At 49.9% G+C, this 15,499-nt stretch overlaps 1 protein-coding gene across 1 annotated transcript in view; it reads left to right on the top strand.

Moving 5' to 3' along the window:
• KCNH4 (potassium voltage-gated channel subfamily H member 4) overlaps positions 1-15,499 on the top strand; it is a 56,450-nt gene that overhangs the window by 32,780 nt on the left and 8,171 nt on the right. The window contains exons 7-14 of the mRNA XM_035135492.3: positions 928-1,129; positions 1,794-1,988; positions 2,825-3,024; positions 3,416-3,665; positions 5,539-5,753; positions 11,587-11,625; positions 12,045-12,409; positions 13,484-13,590. Coding sequence (XP_034991383.3) covers positions 928-1,129; positions 1,794-1,988; positions 2,825-3,024; positions 3,416-3,665; positions 5,539-5,753; positions 11,587-11,625; positions 12,045-12,409; positions 13,484-13,590 — 1,573 coding nt within the window. The remainder of the gene's footprint in view (positions 1-927; positions 1,130-1,793; positions 1,989-2,824; positions 3,025-3,415; positions 3,666-5,538; positions 5,754-11,586; positions 11,626-12,044; positions 12,410-13,483; positions 13,591-15,499) is intronic.

The raw sequence follows: 15,499 nt of genomic DNA, 5'->3' as shown, positions 1-15,499 counted from the left end.
CTTAGTTGGCCTAATAGAATAAACAAATTAGACGGCAAAGACAAACACAAAAGGGAGCACCTGGTATAATCAGCAGGAAAGATCAAACTTGCTCCTTGTATACAAATCCAGGTTCCTTCCAGTTGTGGACTACTTCATTGGATAAGTCCTATACCACTCTTGCTTAATAGTCTAACAGGCAAAAAGCAAGGTTTTATTTAGTTAGTAGCTAAGTTTATATCCCACCCTTGCTCCCAAAGGAGCCCTGTGTGGCAAACATAGCAGTGGCCAAACAATACAATTAAAAACAAAATAGATTTTAAACAATTAAATACATCTAAAAAGCTGTGGTCTATACCACTGAGCCTAGGACTTGCCGATCAGAAGGTCGGTGGTTCGAATCCCTGCAACGGGGTGAGCTCCCGTTGCTTGGTCCCAGCTCCTGCCCACCTAGCAGTTCAAAAGCACATCAAAGTGCAAGTAGATAAATAGGTACAGGTACAGCAGGAAGGTAAACGGCGTTTCCATGCGCTGCTCTGGTTCGCCAGAAGCGGCTTAGTCATGCTGGCCTCGACCCAGAAGCTGTATGCTGGCTCCCTCAGCCAGTAAAGTGAGATGAGCGCCGCAACCCCAGAGTCATCCGCGACTGGACCTAACGTTCAGGGGTTCCTTTACCTTTTTAAAAGCACGTAAAACCATCTCAAACTAATACTTTCAAGTATGTCATGGACAGTATCTTTCAGTCATCAAATGCCTGGGTAAACAGGAATGTTTTTAAATTCCTCCTGAAAGTTAATAGTGAGGGAAGGAGACACACCTCACCAGGGAGAGCATTCTGTAAACAGGGAGCCACCACTGAGAAGGCCCCGTCACAAGTCAATGCCAACTGGGGAGCATGTAATATCCATGACCCACTCTGATTAATTTTTCTCCCTTCTCCTTCCCCAGACCTATCTGGTGCACCTGCTGAAGACAGTGCGCCTTCTGCGCCTGCTCCGTCTCCTCCAAAAGTTGGACCGCTACTCTCAGTACAGTGCTATGGTCCTGACTTTGCTCATGTCCATGTTCGCCCTCCTGGCCCATTGGATGGCTTGCATCTGGTATGTCATCGGCCGGCAGGAGAGCAACGATCCAGTGACCTGGGACATTGGTGAGCTTAAGGAATGAGTGGGCAGCCCTCCTCATGGAAACCCTGAGTGTGTGGCTCTGAGTGGAGCAACATGCGTCTCCTTGTGGGAACCCATAGCAAGGCTGCTGTGCATCCTGGGAAAGGAGTGGGCGCTGAGCAAGAGGGCTTAAACAAGCATGCTCTCTTTTCTACTCCTTGGGCAACCTTTGAAGAAGAAGAAAATCGAATAGATCTGCATGTTTACAGCATGGTTCAGTTTGACCCAGTAGAGAGCTGATGTTGGAAGGGACAGAAGGGCTAGTATCTGTAACACCACCAACACCTCCTCTTCCCCAATCTCTGGAGCAGTTTACTAACTTTTAAGCAAATGTTTACATTTTCAAACATGAATGCGTAAGCCGGGGGAATGGAGCCTATGGCCCTCCATGTTTTGTTAGACTCCAACTCCCTTCATCCCCAACTACTGGCTATGCTGACTGGGTCTGATGGGAGTTGGAGTCCAGCAAAACGTGGAGGGCCACATATTCCTCATCCGTGCTTTGGCAGGCTGTTGAGGGCAATGCTGGCTTCTGGGATTCCCCTTCTGTGGGAGCTTTTTCTGAGAAACTCTCTGGAGTGAGGGGGAGGGCCCTGGTATCTGCACCGTCTGCTCCTAACAGGATTAACCCTTTACTGTGCCCTGCAGGCTGGCTCCACGAACTGGGCAAGCGGATCGAGGCCCCCTACATCAACAGCTCTGTGGGAGGACCCTCCATCCGCAGCGCCTACATCGCTTCCCTCTACTTCACCCTCAGCAGCCTGACCAGCGTGGGCTTTGGCAACGTGTGTGCCAACACAGACGCCGAGAAAATCTTCTCCATCTGCACCATGCTCATTGGCGGTAAGTCCGTCACAGGCAGGGCTACATATCTCTCGTAACAACAAGCGCCCCGTGAAAAAAAAAATAAGCATAGGGTCTTGGCGCTGGTGTCCAGCATCCAGAGAAACTTGGTTTCCATTTTGCCAGAAAGCAAGTTTCTAGTCCTTATCGTTCGCAAATGTGGGCAGGGCCTAGCGAAGTCTTGAAAGACAAGGTTGAGATGGGGGACTACTAGGCAGGATTTTTTTCACATGCTAAAAGTAGGGCATGCGTTTGGTGCAGAGTGCTTTGCCCCTCCTAAAGATAAGCAGAAGTAGAATAAATTATGCACACAAAAAAACCCTGTACCCACCCCATGCAATGCAACATTGGGGCTACCTCGGCTCATAACTTAATCGGGTGGGGTTTTGAGTGGTGCTGTTAGTTGCCCAGAGTCCAGGGATGAATGTGAGGGTGTGATCTTCACCTTTTTGAAGTGATTTGAGAGGTGAGCTTTGATAGTTAGCTGTCCGCCTGCTGTCCCCCCCAGCTGTAGGGCAGCTGAGGCCCCACTGTGCACCCCATCCCTATGGGCGCCACGTGCCCCATCTCATCCCTAGGGACGCAGTCTTGTCCCTATGGGTGCTGCGCACCATCTGGTACACAGCGCCCATAGGGACGGGACGGGGCATGCAGCGGCACCCATAGGGACGAGGGGCACGGCGGTGCCCATAGGGATGGCACGGGACGCCGAGCGTATTCCACTAACCACTACTCCACAGTGACTTGTGTTCCATCTGTTGGGAATAGGATACCAATCTAGATAAGCCCTAGAGGGCTCTTCTTCTCTCACACCCCTTTCCTCCTCTCTGCCCCAGCTTTGATGCATGCCGTGGTCTTTGGCAACGTGACAGCTATCATCCAGCGCATGTACTCACGCCGCTCCCTCTATCATACCCGCATGAAGGATCTCAAGGACTTCATCCGCGTCCACCGCCTGCCCCAGCAGCTCAAGCAGCGCATGCTGGAGTACTTTCAGACCACATGGTCTGTCAACAACGGCATTGATGCCAATGAGGTAAGGGCGTCTTGCTCTCTGTCAGTTTTAGGCTGGATTCCTGTGCCCCCTTATTATAGAATAAGCACAACTGAACTGAATGAAACTGACTTCTGACCAGATGTTCATAGGACTGAATTTTACTATTAACCCCCTTCTAATGGTCACGATGATTTGGGAGATCCCCCCAAAATCTGACTTTCTGCAGTAAGGAAAGTGATGGGGAAATATACTAGGAAAGTGTGAGATAAGGAATATTTGAGATGAGGTTGTCTAACCTTCCCACAAACAAAACAGAATGGATAATTAGCCAATATTGTCCAAATTTTCTGCAATCTTTGTGAATACAAATCAGGAAGGATGCTCAATGGAACAGGTCATCTGACGCTCTCGGCTCCTCCTTTCCCTTCAGCTCCTGCGGGACTTCCCAGATGAACTACGAGCAGACATTGCCATGCACTTGAACAAGGACATTTTGCAGCTGCCGCTCTTTGAGAGCGCCAGCCGCGGCTGCCTCCGCGCCCTTTCCCTGCACATCAAGACATCCTTCTGCGCCCCCGGGGAATATCTCCTCCGCCAGGGAGACGCCCTGCAAGCAAATTACTTTGTCTGCTCAGGCTCCCTTGAAGTCCTCAAGGACAACATTGTACTGGCCATTTTAGGTAAGACTCTGGGAGAGCCGCACAGTGCAATCTGTGTCTCTTTGGGGATGTGGGGCTGGTCTCTGTATTAGGGCCAGGCTGGGACCACACGTAGGCTCTGCGTCGGAGCTAGGGCAAAATTCAGTTTTGTTTGCATTTTAATGAGAAACTATCTGATCTGCGCTTCTAAAACTAATACATGAAATCTGCACTTCTCCAAATTTTGTGATGCAGTTCTCTGGTCAAGCAGTTTGTAAAGCAATGTGTATGTTAGGGGGAAATGTGCACAGAAATGCATATATTGGTGAAACTAACTGCAAAAAATCATTATGTTAGAGGAGGGGTCAGCAAACCTTTTCAGCAGGGGGGCGGCCCATTGTCCCTCAGACCTGGTGGAGGACTGGACTATATTTTGGGGGGAAATATGAACGAATTCCTATGCCCCACAAATAACCCAGAGATGCATTTTAAATAAAAGGACACATTCTACTCATGTAAAAACATGCTGATTCCTGGACCGTCTGTGGGCCGGATTTAGAAGGCGATTGGGCCGCATCCGGCCCCCGGGCCTTAGTTTGGGAACCCCTGTATTAGAGGAACTTGATTACAAGAATGTGTGCATTAGACAAAACTGCATACAAAAGTACATTTATTACAAGAAATTTGCACTAAAATGCTGGTGGATTTTCTTGAGGATTTCTGTTGAATCTGCAAATTGCTGAGGAAATGTGCAAAACTGAATTTAAGATATGAAAACTGAGAAACTGAGGGCAGATCCACCCCAGGAAGTACAGTAGTACCTCGGTTTAAGAACAGTCCTGTTTACGAACGATTCGGTTTACGAACTCCATAAAACCAGAAGTAGTGCCCCGGTTTGCGAACTTTACCTCAGTCTAAGAACAGAATCCAAATGGTGGATGGGCACCGGCAGTGGGAGGCCTCATTAGGGAAAGCGTGCCTTGGTTTAAGAACGGTTTCGGTTTAAGAACGGACTTCCGGAACAGATTAAGTTCGTAAATCGAGGTACTACTGTACATTAACAGATATCGTGGGAAGTGTAGTTTCACCCTCAAAGAGATGCAATTCCCAGCAAACTACAGCTCCCATGATTCTTTAGGGGAGGCCACATGCATTAAATGTGCTTTAAGTGTATAGCATGGATCTGTCCTGAGACAAACCAAAATTGACAAATTAATCTATTCCTGACCATTAGCAGTGCTGGCCAGGGCTGATGGAGAGTTGGAGACAAACAATACAATGGTACCTCTGGTTGCGAAAGGGATCCGTTCCAGAGGCCCGTTCACAACATGAAAAGGCAGCATCCTAAAACGTTGCATCTGTGCAGGCGCATGACATAATTCGGCACTTCTGCGCATGCACAAAGTGCGATTTAGTGTTCCTGCGCATGCGCGCGTGCCAAACCTGGAACTGACCTGTTCTGGGACTTCCAGGTTCAGCGCTTCCATATCCCAAAAAGACGCATCCTGAAGCAGATGCAACATGAGGTATGACTGTACCTGGAGGTCCACAAGTTCCCTGCGCTATATTAATCCTGCTCTGGAATACGCCATTGGCATAAAGGGCTGGGCAGCTGAGGGCTGAAGCCCAGCAGGCAACAGCTCTTGGTTTGATGACAGGGAAATCCAGGTTCCTGCTGTCCAGTCCAGAGACATGTTGCTGACACAAGGGACACCCCTTGTGAGCCTGGAAAAGGCTCCGAGACCTGAAAGCACGCACAGCTCAATAGGCTAGTCCCAGCCTCAACCCCAGCCCATGGGACTCCCAGTTCGAGCCTCTCCATCTGAAGACAGGGGGAGATGAGGGGCCACATGAGTGGCCTCCCTGCTTCTAACCCCGTTCAGGCGCTCCCCAAATCCTGACTCGTCTTCCTTAGGTAAAGGGGACCTAATTGGGGCTGACCTGCCCAATAAAGACCAAGTAATCAAGACCAATGCAGACGTCAAGGCACTGACCTACTGCGACCTCCAGTACATCAGCCTGCGCGGGCTCTTTGAAGTGCTGGAGCTGTACCCCGAATATTCCGCCAAGTTCATGGCCGACATCCACCAGGACCTCACCTTCAACTTGCGGGAGGGCAGCGAGATTGAGGTAGGGCTGTTTGTATGCTGCAGGTGACCCTGATCCCCACCTATCTTGCCCCCTTTCTACTTGTACTTCTAGCCATTTGACCGTACAGGGCCAGTTCCCACCAAGACCAGACCCTTCCGCTTCCCCAGGAATCATTCACATCCCCTGCTAAAAACACCACATCCACCATCATCGCTCCCAGACCATGAGAATCCATGTTTCCAGAGCTTCCGACTTCATCAGCACCCTTCCATCATTTGCATCTTGCCGCTTTCCCTGAGCAGGCAGAGAGAGAGAGAGAGAGAGAGACTAGGGCCACATTTATCATGTGGCTTGTCCTGAGTGAAAAGATCTTTTTTAAAAAATTAATTGCCAGCATGGGAAGGAGGAAGCAAAGAGTTAAATCTGCCCTAGCCCCTGCCATCATGCAATAAGAGTGTGTGTGCTGTCAACCTGTGAAAGAAACAGCAGTCAAGGGCAAACAATGTGAAAAGCGTCCCATCCAGTCTGACCTACTTCCCCCACCTGTTCCCCAGATCCAGATAGCTTTCATAGGAACATAGGAAACTGCCTTATACTAAGCCAGACCGACAATCCATTGAGCTCAGTGTTGTCTACACTGACTGGCAGCAACTCTGCTAGGTTTCAGACAGGGTTCTCCACCAGCCCTACCTGGAGGAGCCACGGATCAAACCTGGGAACAGAGCAAACTATTGAGCTGTGGCTTTTCAGATAGAGACAGGCAACTGTTTCTGTGGCGTTTTAAGCATCTGTTCCCAGAATCTCTGCACACTCATGCCTTTTGCACTGCTGTTGCCTCTCGTCAAATGTATCTTGCATGTTTCTGAAGTGCTGTACACAGCACAGACGATGGCATCCTCATTTCCGCAAAATGAAAAAAGCCTCTTCTGGGTGTGTGTTTTTTCAGAGGGGAGAGTGCCGGAGGCATTTGTGGGGCTGTCTGCCTGGGAAACTCTTATTTACGGATGTTCAGGTGGAGAAGGGGTTATGGCAGGGCCTAACACAGCTTGACTGCCCCTCTCTCCCACCCCCATTTGAATGCAGCTTTGCATCATACCTTGCTAGGTCCTCAACATGGCTGCAGGCCCAGGCAGGCAAAGAGTTCAGGAGGTTAACTATGACCCTAGGGGGCCACCATACATGGCTGGTGACAGGCCAGTGCTAGCATGCAAGGAAGGAAGGGGAAGTGGTCTTCATTCGGTCAGTACCCTGTGAGACTCTTAATTTCAGGGGCATGGGTTCAAGCCTGCATTTGGCATCGCGCATTGTTCCACCTGCATTGCAGGGGGTTGGACTAGATGACCCTTGTGATACCTTCGAACTCTATCATTCTATGATTCTATAAGGCACTGTGGTGGTGGGAGATAAAAGCAGGAATTGGGGTTTGAATGGTGCAGCAATAATTTTTTTAAGCAGGGATGGCCAACCAGTGTCTCCTCAGATATTCTTGAACTCCAGTCAGTGGTGATGGGGTTTTTAATTGAACAACATCTGGAGGGCCACAGATTGCCCAGACCTGTTTTAAAGTGTTAGCTGCAGCAGTTTGTGTGTTTGTGAGTTCTTTTAGGCAGCAAAATGCCACAGGTTGGCATTGGCTGACTTCATAAGTCTAGGTTACGCAATTAGCAACCTATACAATGATAGCAATCCCAAACAAGGCTTTCCCCAGGTGGCGCTGTGGTTAAACCACTGAGCCTAGGGCTTGCTGATCAGAAGGTCGGCGGTTCGAATCCCTGTGATGGGGTGAGCTCCCGTTGCTTGGTCCCAGCTCCTGCCAACCTAGCAGTTCGAAAGCACGTCAAAGTGCAAGTAGATAAATAGGTACCACTACAGCGGGAAGGTAAACGGCGTTTCCATGTGCTGCTCTGGTTTGCCAGAAGCGGCTTTGTCATGCTGGCCACATGACCTGGAAGCTATACGTCGGCTCCCTTGGCCAATAATGCGAGATGACCTAATGGTCAGGGGTCCCTTTACTTTACAATGATAGCAATCCCAAACAAGGCTTTCCCCAAGTGGGGCTGATGTATTCAGTGATTCCATTTAAGCACATGAATTGGGTATATAGACACATAATTCAACATTCTATGAACAACAGCCTGCTTCTTTTCAAATGGCAAATTTCAGCCTGTTGTCGCTGCAGAGAGAAGCTTGAAGGTGTGAGAACAATGGTAAAATCTCAGAAATGCGGGGGGGGGGACGGGACTTCAGTGCCCTGAATAGCTATGCGCTTGACTATAATAGAAGAATAAATGCTGCAAACTCATCAAATACAATATATGCACAACTGAAGCAGGTGGTAGAATTTTACCTGCAAGGTTCATTGCACACAGCCCAAAGCCAAGTCTAACTGTCCCTCTCATTGGAGCACCTCATGCCGCTAGAACAGAGCTCAAAACTCAGTTATTTGCAGGATGCACTTGAAGTATGGCATGCTGAGGTCTGAAAAGACTCCTTGCAGAAGGAGAATAGTCCAGTCATTCAATAGGACTCATGCTCATTGAACACTGCAGAACAAGAAGAGCCCCGATGGATCAAAGCAAATGCCTAGCCGGTCCTGCATCCCATTTCCCACAGTGGCCAATCAGATGCCTCCGGGACAAGCAGGGCAAGAGTGCCATAGCTGTCTCCTGCCCTTGTTCCCTAGCAACTGGCATTAGGAGGCATGGCGCCTCTGATCCCAGAGGTAGCATAAAGCCAGCATGAGGGGTGCAATATAAATTCATTTGGTTTGTATTAATTCACCCTTCCTGAATTAATATGCACACTCCTCTGAAATTTGCACTTGCCTAAAGTTTGCGCTGCCAAAGAACGCATAGCAAAATGGGCCTGTTGGTGAAAAGTGCACACACAAATGCACATTGGTGCAAAAAGGTACCAAAATGTGTTTTAGTATGGGGAAAGTGCTTGCAAAAATGCAGTGCACACCCACCCCACCCTTGGGTGTTAAGAAAACTTTTGCCTCTTCTTAAGTGCAGGGAGGTTTGACAAGTTGGATCGTTCCTTCTTCTGACTCCTTGTTATCAAGCTTGCAGAAAATAGCAGCAGTTATTTTTGCCAAGCTTTCTCCCCACAGATTTAAAAAAAACACCACAAAAAACTGCCTTCGTTTTTAATGGAGGAAACAATATATTTTCTGCTCTCGATACCTCTTATATCAATATCTCCATATAAGATTCCCCATCCCTGGCCTCTCCCAAATGTGCTTCTCCTGAGGTGTCACCAAAGCTCAAGAGTCCTATATGGAACAGTGATATCTTGGATGTGTTTGTATTGGTGGTGAGGTCAAGAAAGGAGAGTGAGGACAGTGGAGCCATGAGGCAGAATATGACCGCTACCTCAGGCAGTACGGTAGATACTGGAGGCAGTGGGAGCTTCAGTGAGGGGCTGAAGGCCAAAACTGTACACATGGCTGGCCCTGCATCCCTGCCTGCCAACCTTCTGCCCTCAGTGTAGAAGTATGCAGCTTCCAGCCCAGTTGACCTATATGTGAAGGTGGGGTCCCTTGTCTCAGGCAGCATAATGTCTTAGACCCTGGGAGATTCCCCACCACCACCAAATATTGGTCGCTAACTGACGCCCACGGCCAACAATCTAAAACTTGAAAGACCTATGAGTCCTGGTGCGCATGAATTGAAGTTGCCATTTAAGTCCTGGCCACAGCTTCCCTCTCTTCTGCCTGAGGGCCAAAGCAGACATCTTTTCTTTGCCTGGAAAATAGCTCTCTCAGTGTATGCATATATAAACTGATTTGGACCAGGGCTGGGCAGCTGGGCGGGGGGATTTGTGGGAATTAGACTCTAGTTCCCATTTGCAGAGTGTGTGCAAGACAGCCCTGGGTGGTTTGACCCTTTAATTAGTTCTCTTTCTTTCCCTCCTATAAAAACTACGCAAGAGAGATTAAAGTTTAAAAGAACATGCTGTATAACTTAGTGTGCTTTGCAGTTGCAGATCAAATGTACAATGCAGGTGGGTGTTTCTTAAGTAGCTAAAACATCTTACATAGATTAAACTGTTACAGACTAGCTAACATTTACAGACTCAGAAGCAGACAGCAGCACAACAAATATGCTGTTCTGTTAAGACTGCTCAACTAACTGCCATAACTGAAGCAACTGCCATAACTGCCACAGAGCATATGATGTCATAGAGTTCTACAACTCTTGCAATTAACCCTTTACATATGCATAGAATTATTATGCATAGAAAATATGCAGCCCATAGAATTAAACCCCTCTTTTCCACTGTTCCCCGATGGAAACTACTCATCATTCCAAAGTTGCTGTTAGCTACAAGCAGTGGGGGGAAAGGCAGGTGCAATACAAGTTCCTGTCTCTCGCTCCCCCTCCTGCCCGTGGTTAATAATATCTTCAGTGAGGGGGTGGAGAGGATTTAAATAAGTAAACAGTGCCGAAGAATAGGTTGACCATCCTCCCCTCCCTACCATGGCTCTGATCGCACTTGCCCACCTGTTTACTAAGCCACAAGTCCAACAGAGGTTTATTTTTAAGACCTGGTAAACATGAACAACTGCTGACTGCATCGCTCAGTAACTCATTTTAGGCTGAGGCCACATTGCCTCCCCTTACTTTCCGTTTCCTCTGCTGTTAGACTTCACACCTCCCAGGAAGCAGTGCTTCAACTCTTGTCATATATGGACATTGCTAAGAACAGAATGTAGCATACCCCATAAGGTGTTTTCAAGCAAGAGAAAATACGCCTAGAGGCAACAGCGTCTGGTGCCCATTGTACCCATTGCAAGCAGAACCAACAACAGGCAGAGCCAACTCATTCCAGTTTTGCCCCCATCCTCTCCTCCGGTACAGTCCACCCTTGGTTCAATGCACCAGCTCACTTCTCCTCCTGTTTGTGTCCTCCTCCGTCTACACTTTCCCCTCGGCTGAACTTACCCACCTACCCACCCTGCTGATTGTGATGGTGGTTTTTGTCCACTAGGACCAAGACCGTGACCAGCCAGTAAACGCCCGTAGGCTCTCCAACAGCCGTCGGATGGTAACATGCTTTGGGCACTACCGGCCTGGGCTACATTCGAACCAGTGACCTAGAGGTGAAAGGTCGTGTGCCCACCCCGCCTCCCGATACAATCCTGCCCTCCCTCACCCACTGCCATACCTCATTGCTCCCATCTGTCATCACAATGCCCCCCCTCATTCCCCTGAACTTTCTCCCCCTATCCCTGCCTGCCCTCCTGACACTTTGCTGTAGCACATGGAAGTTTGTCCATCCCTAGAATGGTGTGGGTGGTGGAGTGCAAATAGACAGAAAGGGCGCACCATGAGCAGAGAAGGAAAATATAGGTAGAATGAAGACTGGTAGAATGAATGTGCATGGGAATAAGAGGAGAGGTGGACTCTAGTCTGCCCTGCGTGTGTTCAGTAGAGCACGGGGGTTCTCTGCATATGTTGTAATGGACACACATAAGGAGGGAGGCAGAGCCATCCATTGCAAGCTTCATTCTGCCCAAGTCTGTCAAATAGCTACTTGCCGTGATGGCTGGAGATTGTGCCCTATCTCTAGGGACCAGGGACCAGGGACACAACAAATACCAGTTGCTGGCACCCTCAGGAGAGGAGTGTGCTCTAGCTCCTGCTAAAAACAATGAATGGTTGTCAGTTTGTGCCAAGATGGTGCAAGAGAGGCTTCCTAGAGGGGCCAGAACCAAGGTGAAATGGCATCTGTTTCTTCAGCTTTTGGTTGGGTGGTCGTCAGTCTGGCAACCAAGAATGGTCAGCTTTGAGGCAACAACCCTGATAGACTCTGAAAGAGCTACCCAGTCTTTCTTGTTTGATTGTGTTGTTGCTGTTTTCCTTTCTAGGGACTTCTCCGATTCTCCAGGTCCCCACGTTTATCCCAGGTAACTTTTTTGCTGCAGGAACAGAAGGGCACAGGGGTGGGAGAAACTGCATTGATTACAGCCAACATGAATTTGGCTGGGTGGGTGGGATCTCAGGAAATAATAATAATAATAATAATAATAATAATAATAATAATAATAATATCTTAACTTTGTTCTTAAGTTGCTTGCAAAAACTTGAGTTTGTACTCTCCTGAATTATTTCCCCTACACCTGAAAGCCTGAGGGCTAAGAGCATTTTCACCCTGGCTTGCGGTGCAAATATGAACTAGTTTGAAATGCTTATTTGCATGACAAATTGATACCCTCCACCTAAACAATGATCACATCTGAGTTTATTAAATTTGATTTAAGCCTCACCTATAAGAAAGCTGCCTTTCCATCTTCTGAATCTTCTTCCTCCCTTCCCTCTTGTTTAGCCTCACCTTGAAAGTGGTGCTGCCCCCGAGAAGCCCTTGCCCTCCATCCAGGAGTATGGCGAGGACTCTGAGGACTTTTTCCAGCCCTCGCCAGCCACCATCACCCGCCGCAAACTCCTCTTGCCCAACCTCAACAGCCCTGTGAGGCGCGGCTCCTTCAGCAGCCTGCTAGGAGATGACCTGCGGCAGTTCTCCGCCCTGCGGCGAAATTGTCGCTCCCCAGCCCACTGCAACCGAGGCCGTAGCCCCTCTCCCCAGTGTCGCCGGGAGGTGCATCTCTCTGATGAGGGCAGCAATGGCCGGAAACCTGGCAAGCTCCTCATTCCCTCCCTCATGAACTATGGAACCCCAAACCTCAGCCCCAGGTAAGGGTCCTCATTGCGTTCCTGAATGGCCATAGCAGACAAACGGATTTGGCTCGTGGGGTATGATCTGCTGGGAAGTTCTCCTGCGAAAGCCTCAATTAAATGTATAGGATACTTTCAAGAATGAAGCCGTGGTTTTCTGTAGCTTCTTTCCATTTAACGTAGATTTAGGTTGAAGAACTTCCTAGCACTGGGGTGTAAGGTGGGTGTCAGTCAGGTAGGTGTCAGCAAGCCAGGTCATCCACAGGGCAGGCGCGCACACAGAAGGCATGGAATGCGATTAGCTTTTTATTAGCAGAAAAACAACAACACAGCAATGTCCTTGGTTCGTCTCAACTCAACGAAGGCTTTGCTGAAACTTAGCTCTAGCCATGCCTCTTCCTGACTCTAGTCTCTCTCTCTGGGTCGCTCCGAAGCAGATGGAAGGTGCATCAAGGGGGTGAGCTCCTCCTGCAGGCCTGTCTGGCACTCCTCAAGCAGGGGGTCAGAGTGGGAGAGGGGTCAGGAGGACTGGGACTGTCTGCATGCACGCTGCGACTCTCAGCTTCTAATCCTGTCCCGGAAGGCCCCCCTTCTCCTGACCCCCCCTTGATCTCTCAAGTCTCCTGCTTCTATCAGCTCCCAGCTTATCCTTTCTGCTGACTGCTCCTCAGTGTCCCACCACCAGGCTCCAGGCTCTAAGGCAGGCATCCCCAAACTGCGGCCCTCCAGATGTTTTGGCCTACAACTCCCATGATCCCTAGCTAACAGGACCAGTGGCCGGGGAAGATGGGAATTGTAGTCCAAAACATCTGGAGGGCCGAAGTTTGGGGATGCCTGCTCTAAGGTGTCATCTTCAGAGCCCGCCCTGGAGAGTTCTTGGGAGTCAGACACCCATCACTCCTCCTCATCCATCCGGCCCCTGACAGTGGGGGGGGTCTGTTTTCCATCCAGTGCTCCACTTCCTCGGAGGTATAGACTGCCTCTGAATATGGAGGTTCTAAATTCGATATTCAATCGCCGCTGTTTGACCCTGCCTTACCACTTTTGGACTCCACCCCGCCGCATAAACTAATCTGTCTCCCACCTCCCTAGAGTCGTGGATGGAATTGAAGATGATGGTGGCGCATCAGAGACACAAACCTTTAGTTTCAATGTGGATCAGCCCACGCAGAGCTCGGCGCAGGAGCCTCCAGTGTCAGGTAGCGATGGCAACGGAGGAGATGGGTCCTTCCACCTGCCTTAGAGAGCAAGAAGCCACTTAGCCATCCACCATTCAGTGCTCATTAAAGAAATGCCTCGCACACCATTGAGCAAGCAGATTCAGCGCTCATTAGTGAGCCGTCAAGTTAAGACTGGCCATCTCTTCAGTTGACCCGCCATGATCGTATTTCTCTTAAAATAGTTAACATGCGACGGCTCACTCAGAGAATGAGTTGGGAACCATGGGATGTTGCAGAATGGCTGGGTCTAAGGCCCCCTCCAGTATTGTGGCTGGATTTCCTAACAGGCCAAAGTGGGGAGGGTAAAAAGAGCCAGAGGAAGGGGAAGCCCACATGGCACTCTCCGGTTCTTATTGGACTCCAACTCCCATCATCCCCAATTGTGGACCATGGTGTCTGAGGATGATGGGAGCTGCAGTTCAATGACATCTGGAAGGCCCCATGTTAGCTGCCCCCGAGCTAACTGCTTCTGTGGGGGCTTCATTTCTATATGGCTAGATCTTGACCCCCATCTTGTGACTAGAAGAAGTAAAATGATTTATAATAAAGAAAATTGTGCAATTGACATAGGTTGCAGCAGTCAGCTTTTCTTGGGGCAGAATTAGGCCGGGTTCCCCCCTCCCCGAAGTGATAAAGCTAGATTTGGACTATACCACTTTTGACTGCAGACTTTTGACTGCAGACCCTGCTCCCACAGGTCCCTCTGCAGGTAGAAAACTGAAATATACTCGGAGTCGAGAGTGAATTTCATGCTCTTTATTCAGCTCATATTCATCAAGGAGAAGAAGAGAAGACGAATGGCTCTTTTCCCAAAACCATCTGCTTATATACATTATTTACACAATGGGCCTTGCGTGATTGGCTACTTCAGGGCTACACCTGTGGGCCAATTATATTGTGGATTGACTTCTGCCTGCAGCCTGATTGGCTGCTCCTACAGGCCAATCAGGTAGCAGATTCACTTCTGCCAGCCGCCTGATTGGCTGCTCCAGCAGGCCAATCAGGTTGCGGATTCACTTCCACCTGGAGTTGGATTGGGTAGCTCCCGCTGATTCTGAATCCTATTGTTCTAGGATTCAGCTCAGTACATAACACCCCTCCCCTCTAAGTTCCAGTCCTGCCCGGGAAGTTGCATTCGTAGTCCCCAAGGTCTGCTGGCCGCCTCCGTGTGCGTTGTGGCCTGGGGTGTTCCTTGGTCAGGGGTTCTGGTTCTGGCTCGTGTTCCGAGGCTGCTGGCTGTGCCGGGGCTGTCTGGTCTGGCGCCACTGAACCACTAGGTTGTGACTCTGGTTCCGGTGTCCTTCCAGCCTCGGGGCGCCCCTCTGTGCCTACTGCTTCTGCTTCCCCTGCCCACCCCTCTCACTCTACAGGCCTCACTGCCCTGCTGTCCCCTTGGGACCCCTCTGTCCCGCTCTCCTCCCGGGTTCCTCCTGGGAATCGTCGCCGTAGCTGGTCGCAGTGGCGGCGCCAACATTGCCCCCCTTCCGTTAGTACCTCGTACGACACGGGACCGGTCACCTTGGTGACTGTGGCGGGTACCCATGCTGGGCCTGCCCCAAAATTCTTTGCATACACTGGGTCCTGGGCCACAAATGTCCGGGGGTTCCTGCCTTTCCCCACCACTACCTCATCCTGAGCTCTGTCGGGGTGAAGTCGGTCCAGTCTAGTTGCAAGGCGCCGGCCCATAAGTAGTTCAGCTGGGCTCCGGCCCGTCGTTGTGCTTGGGGTGCTGTGCTGTGCTAGAAGAAATGCGGCAAGGCGGTACTCCCAGTCCCCTTGTGTTATGCGGCGGAGGCTGTCCTTGGTGGTCCGCACCATGCGCTCCGCTTGGCCATTGGTGGCAGGGTGGAATGGTGCTGAGCGGATGTGGCGGATGGCGTTCTGCGCT

This window comes from Zootoca vivipara, chromosome 12 (genome assembly GCF_965207765.1).
Source record: "Zootoca vivipara chromosome 12, rZooViv2.hap1.1, whole genome shotgun sequence".
NCBI lineage: Eukaryota > Metazoa > Chordata > Lepidosauria > Squamata > Lacertidae > Zootoca > Zootoca vivipara.
Note: the sequence above shows the minus strand (reverse complement) of the source record. Positions and strands in the feature narration are given on the sequence as shown.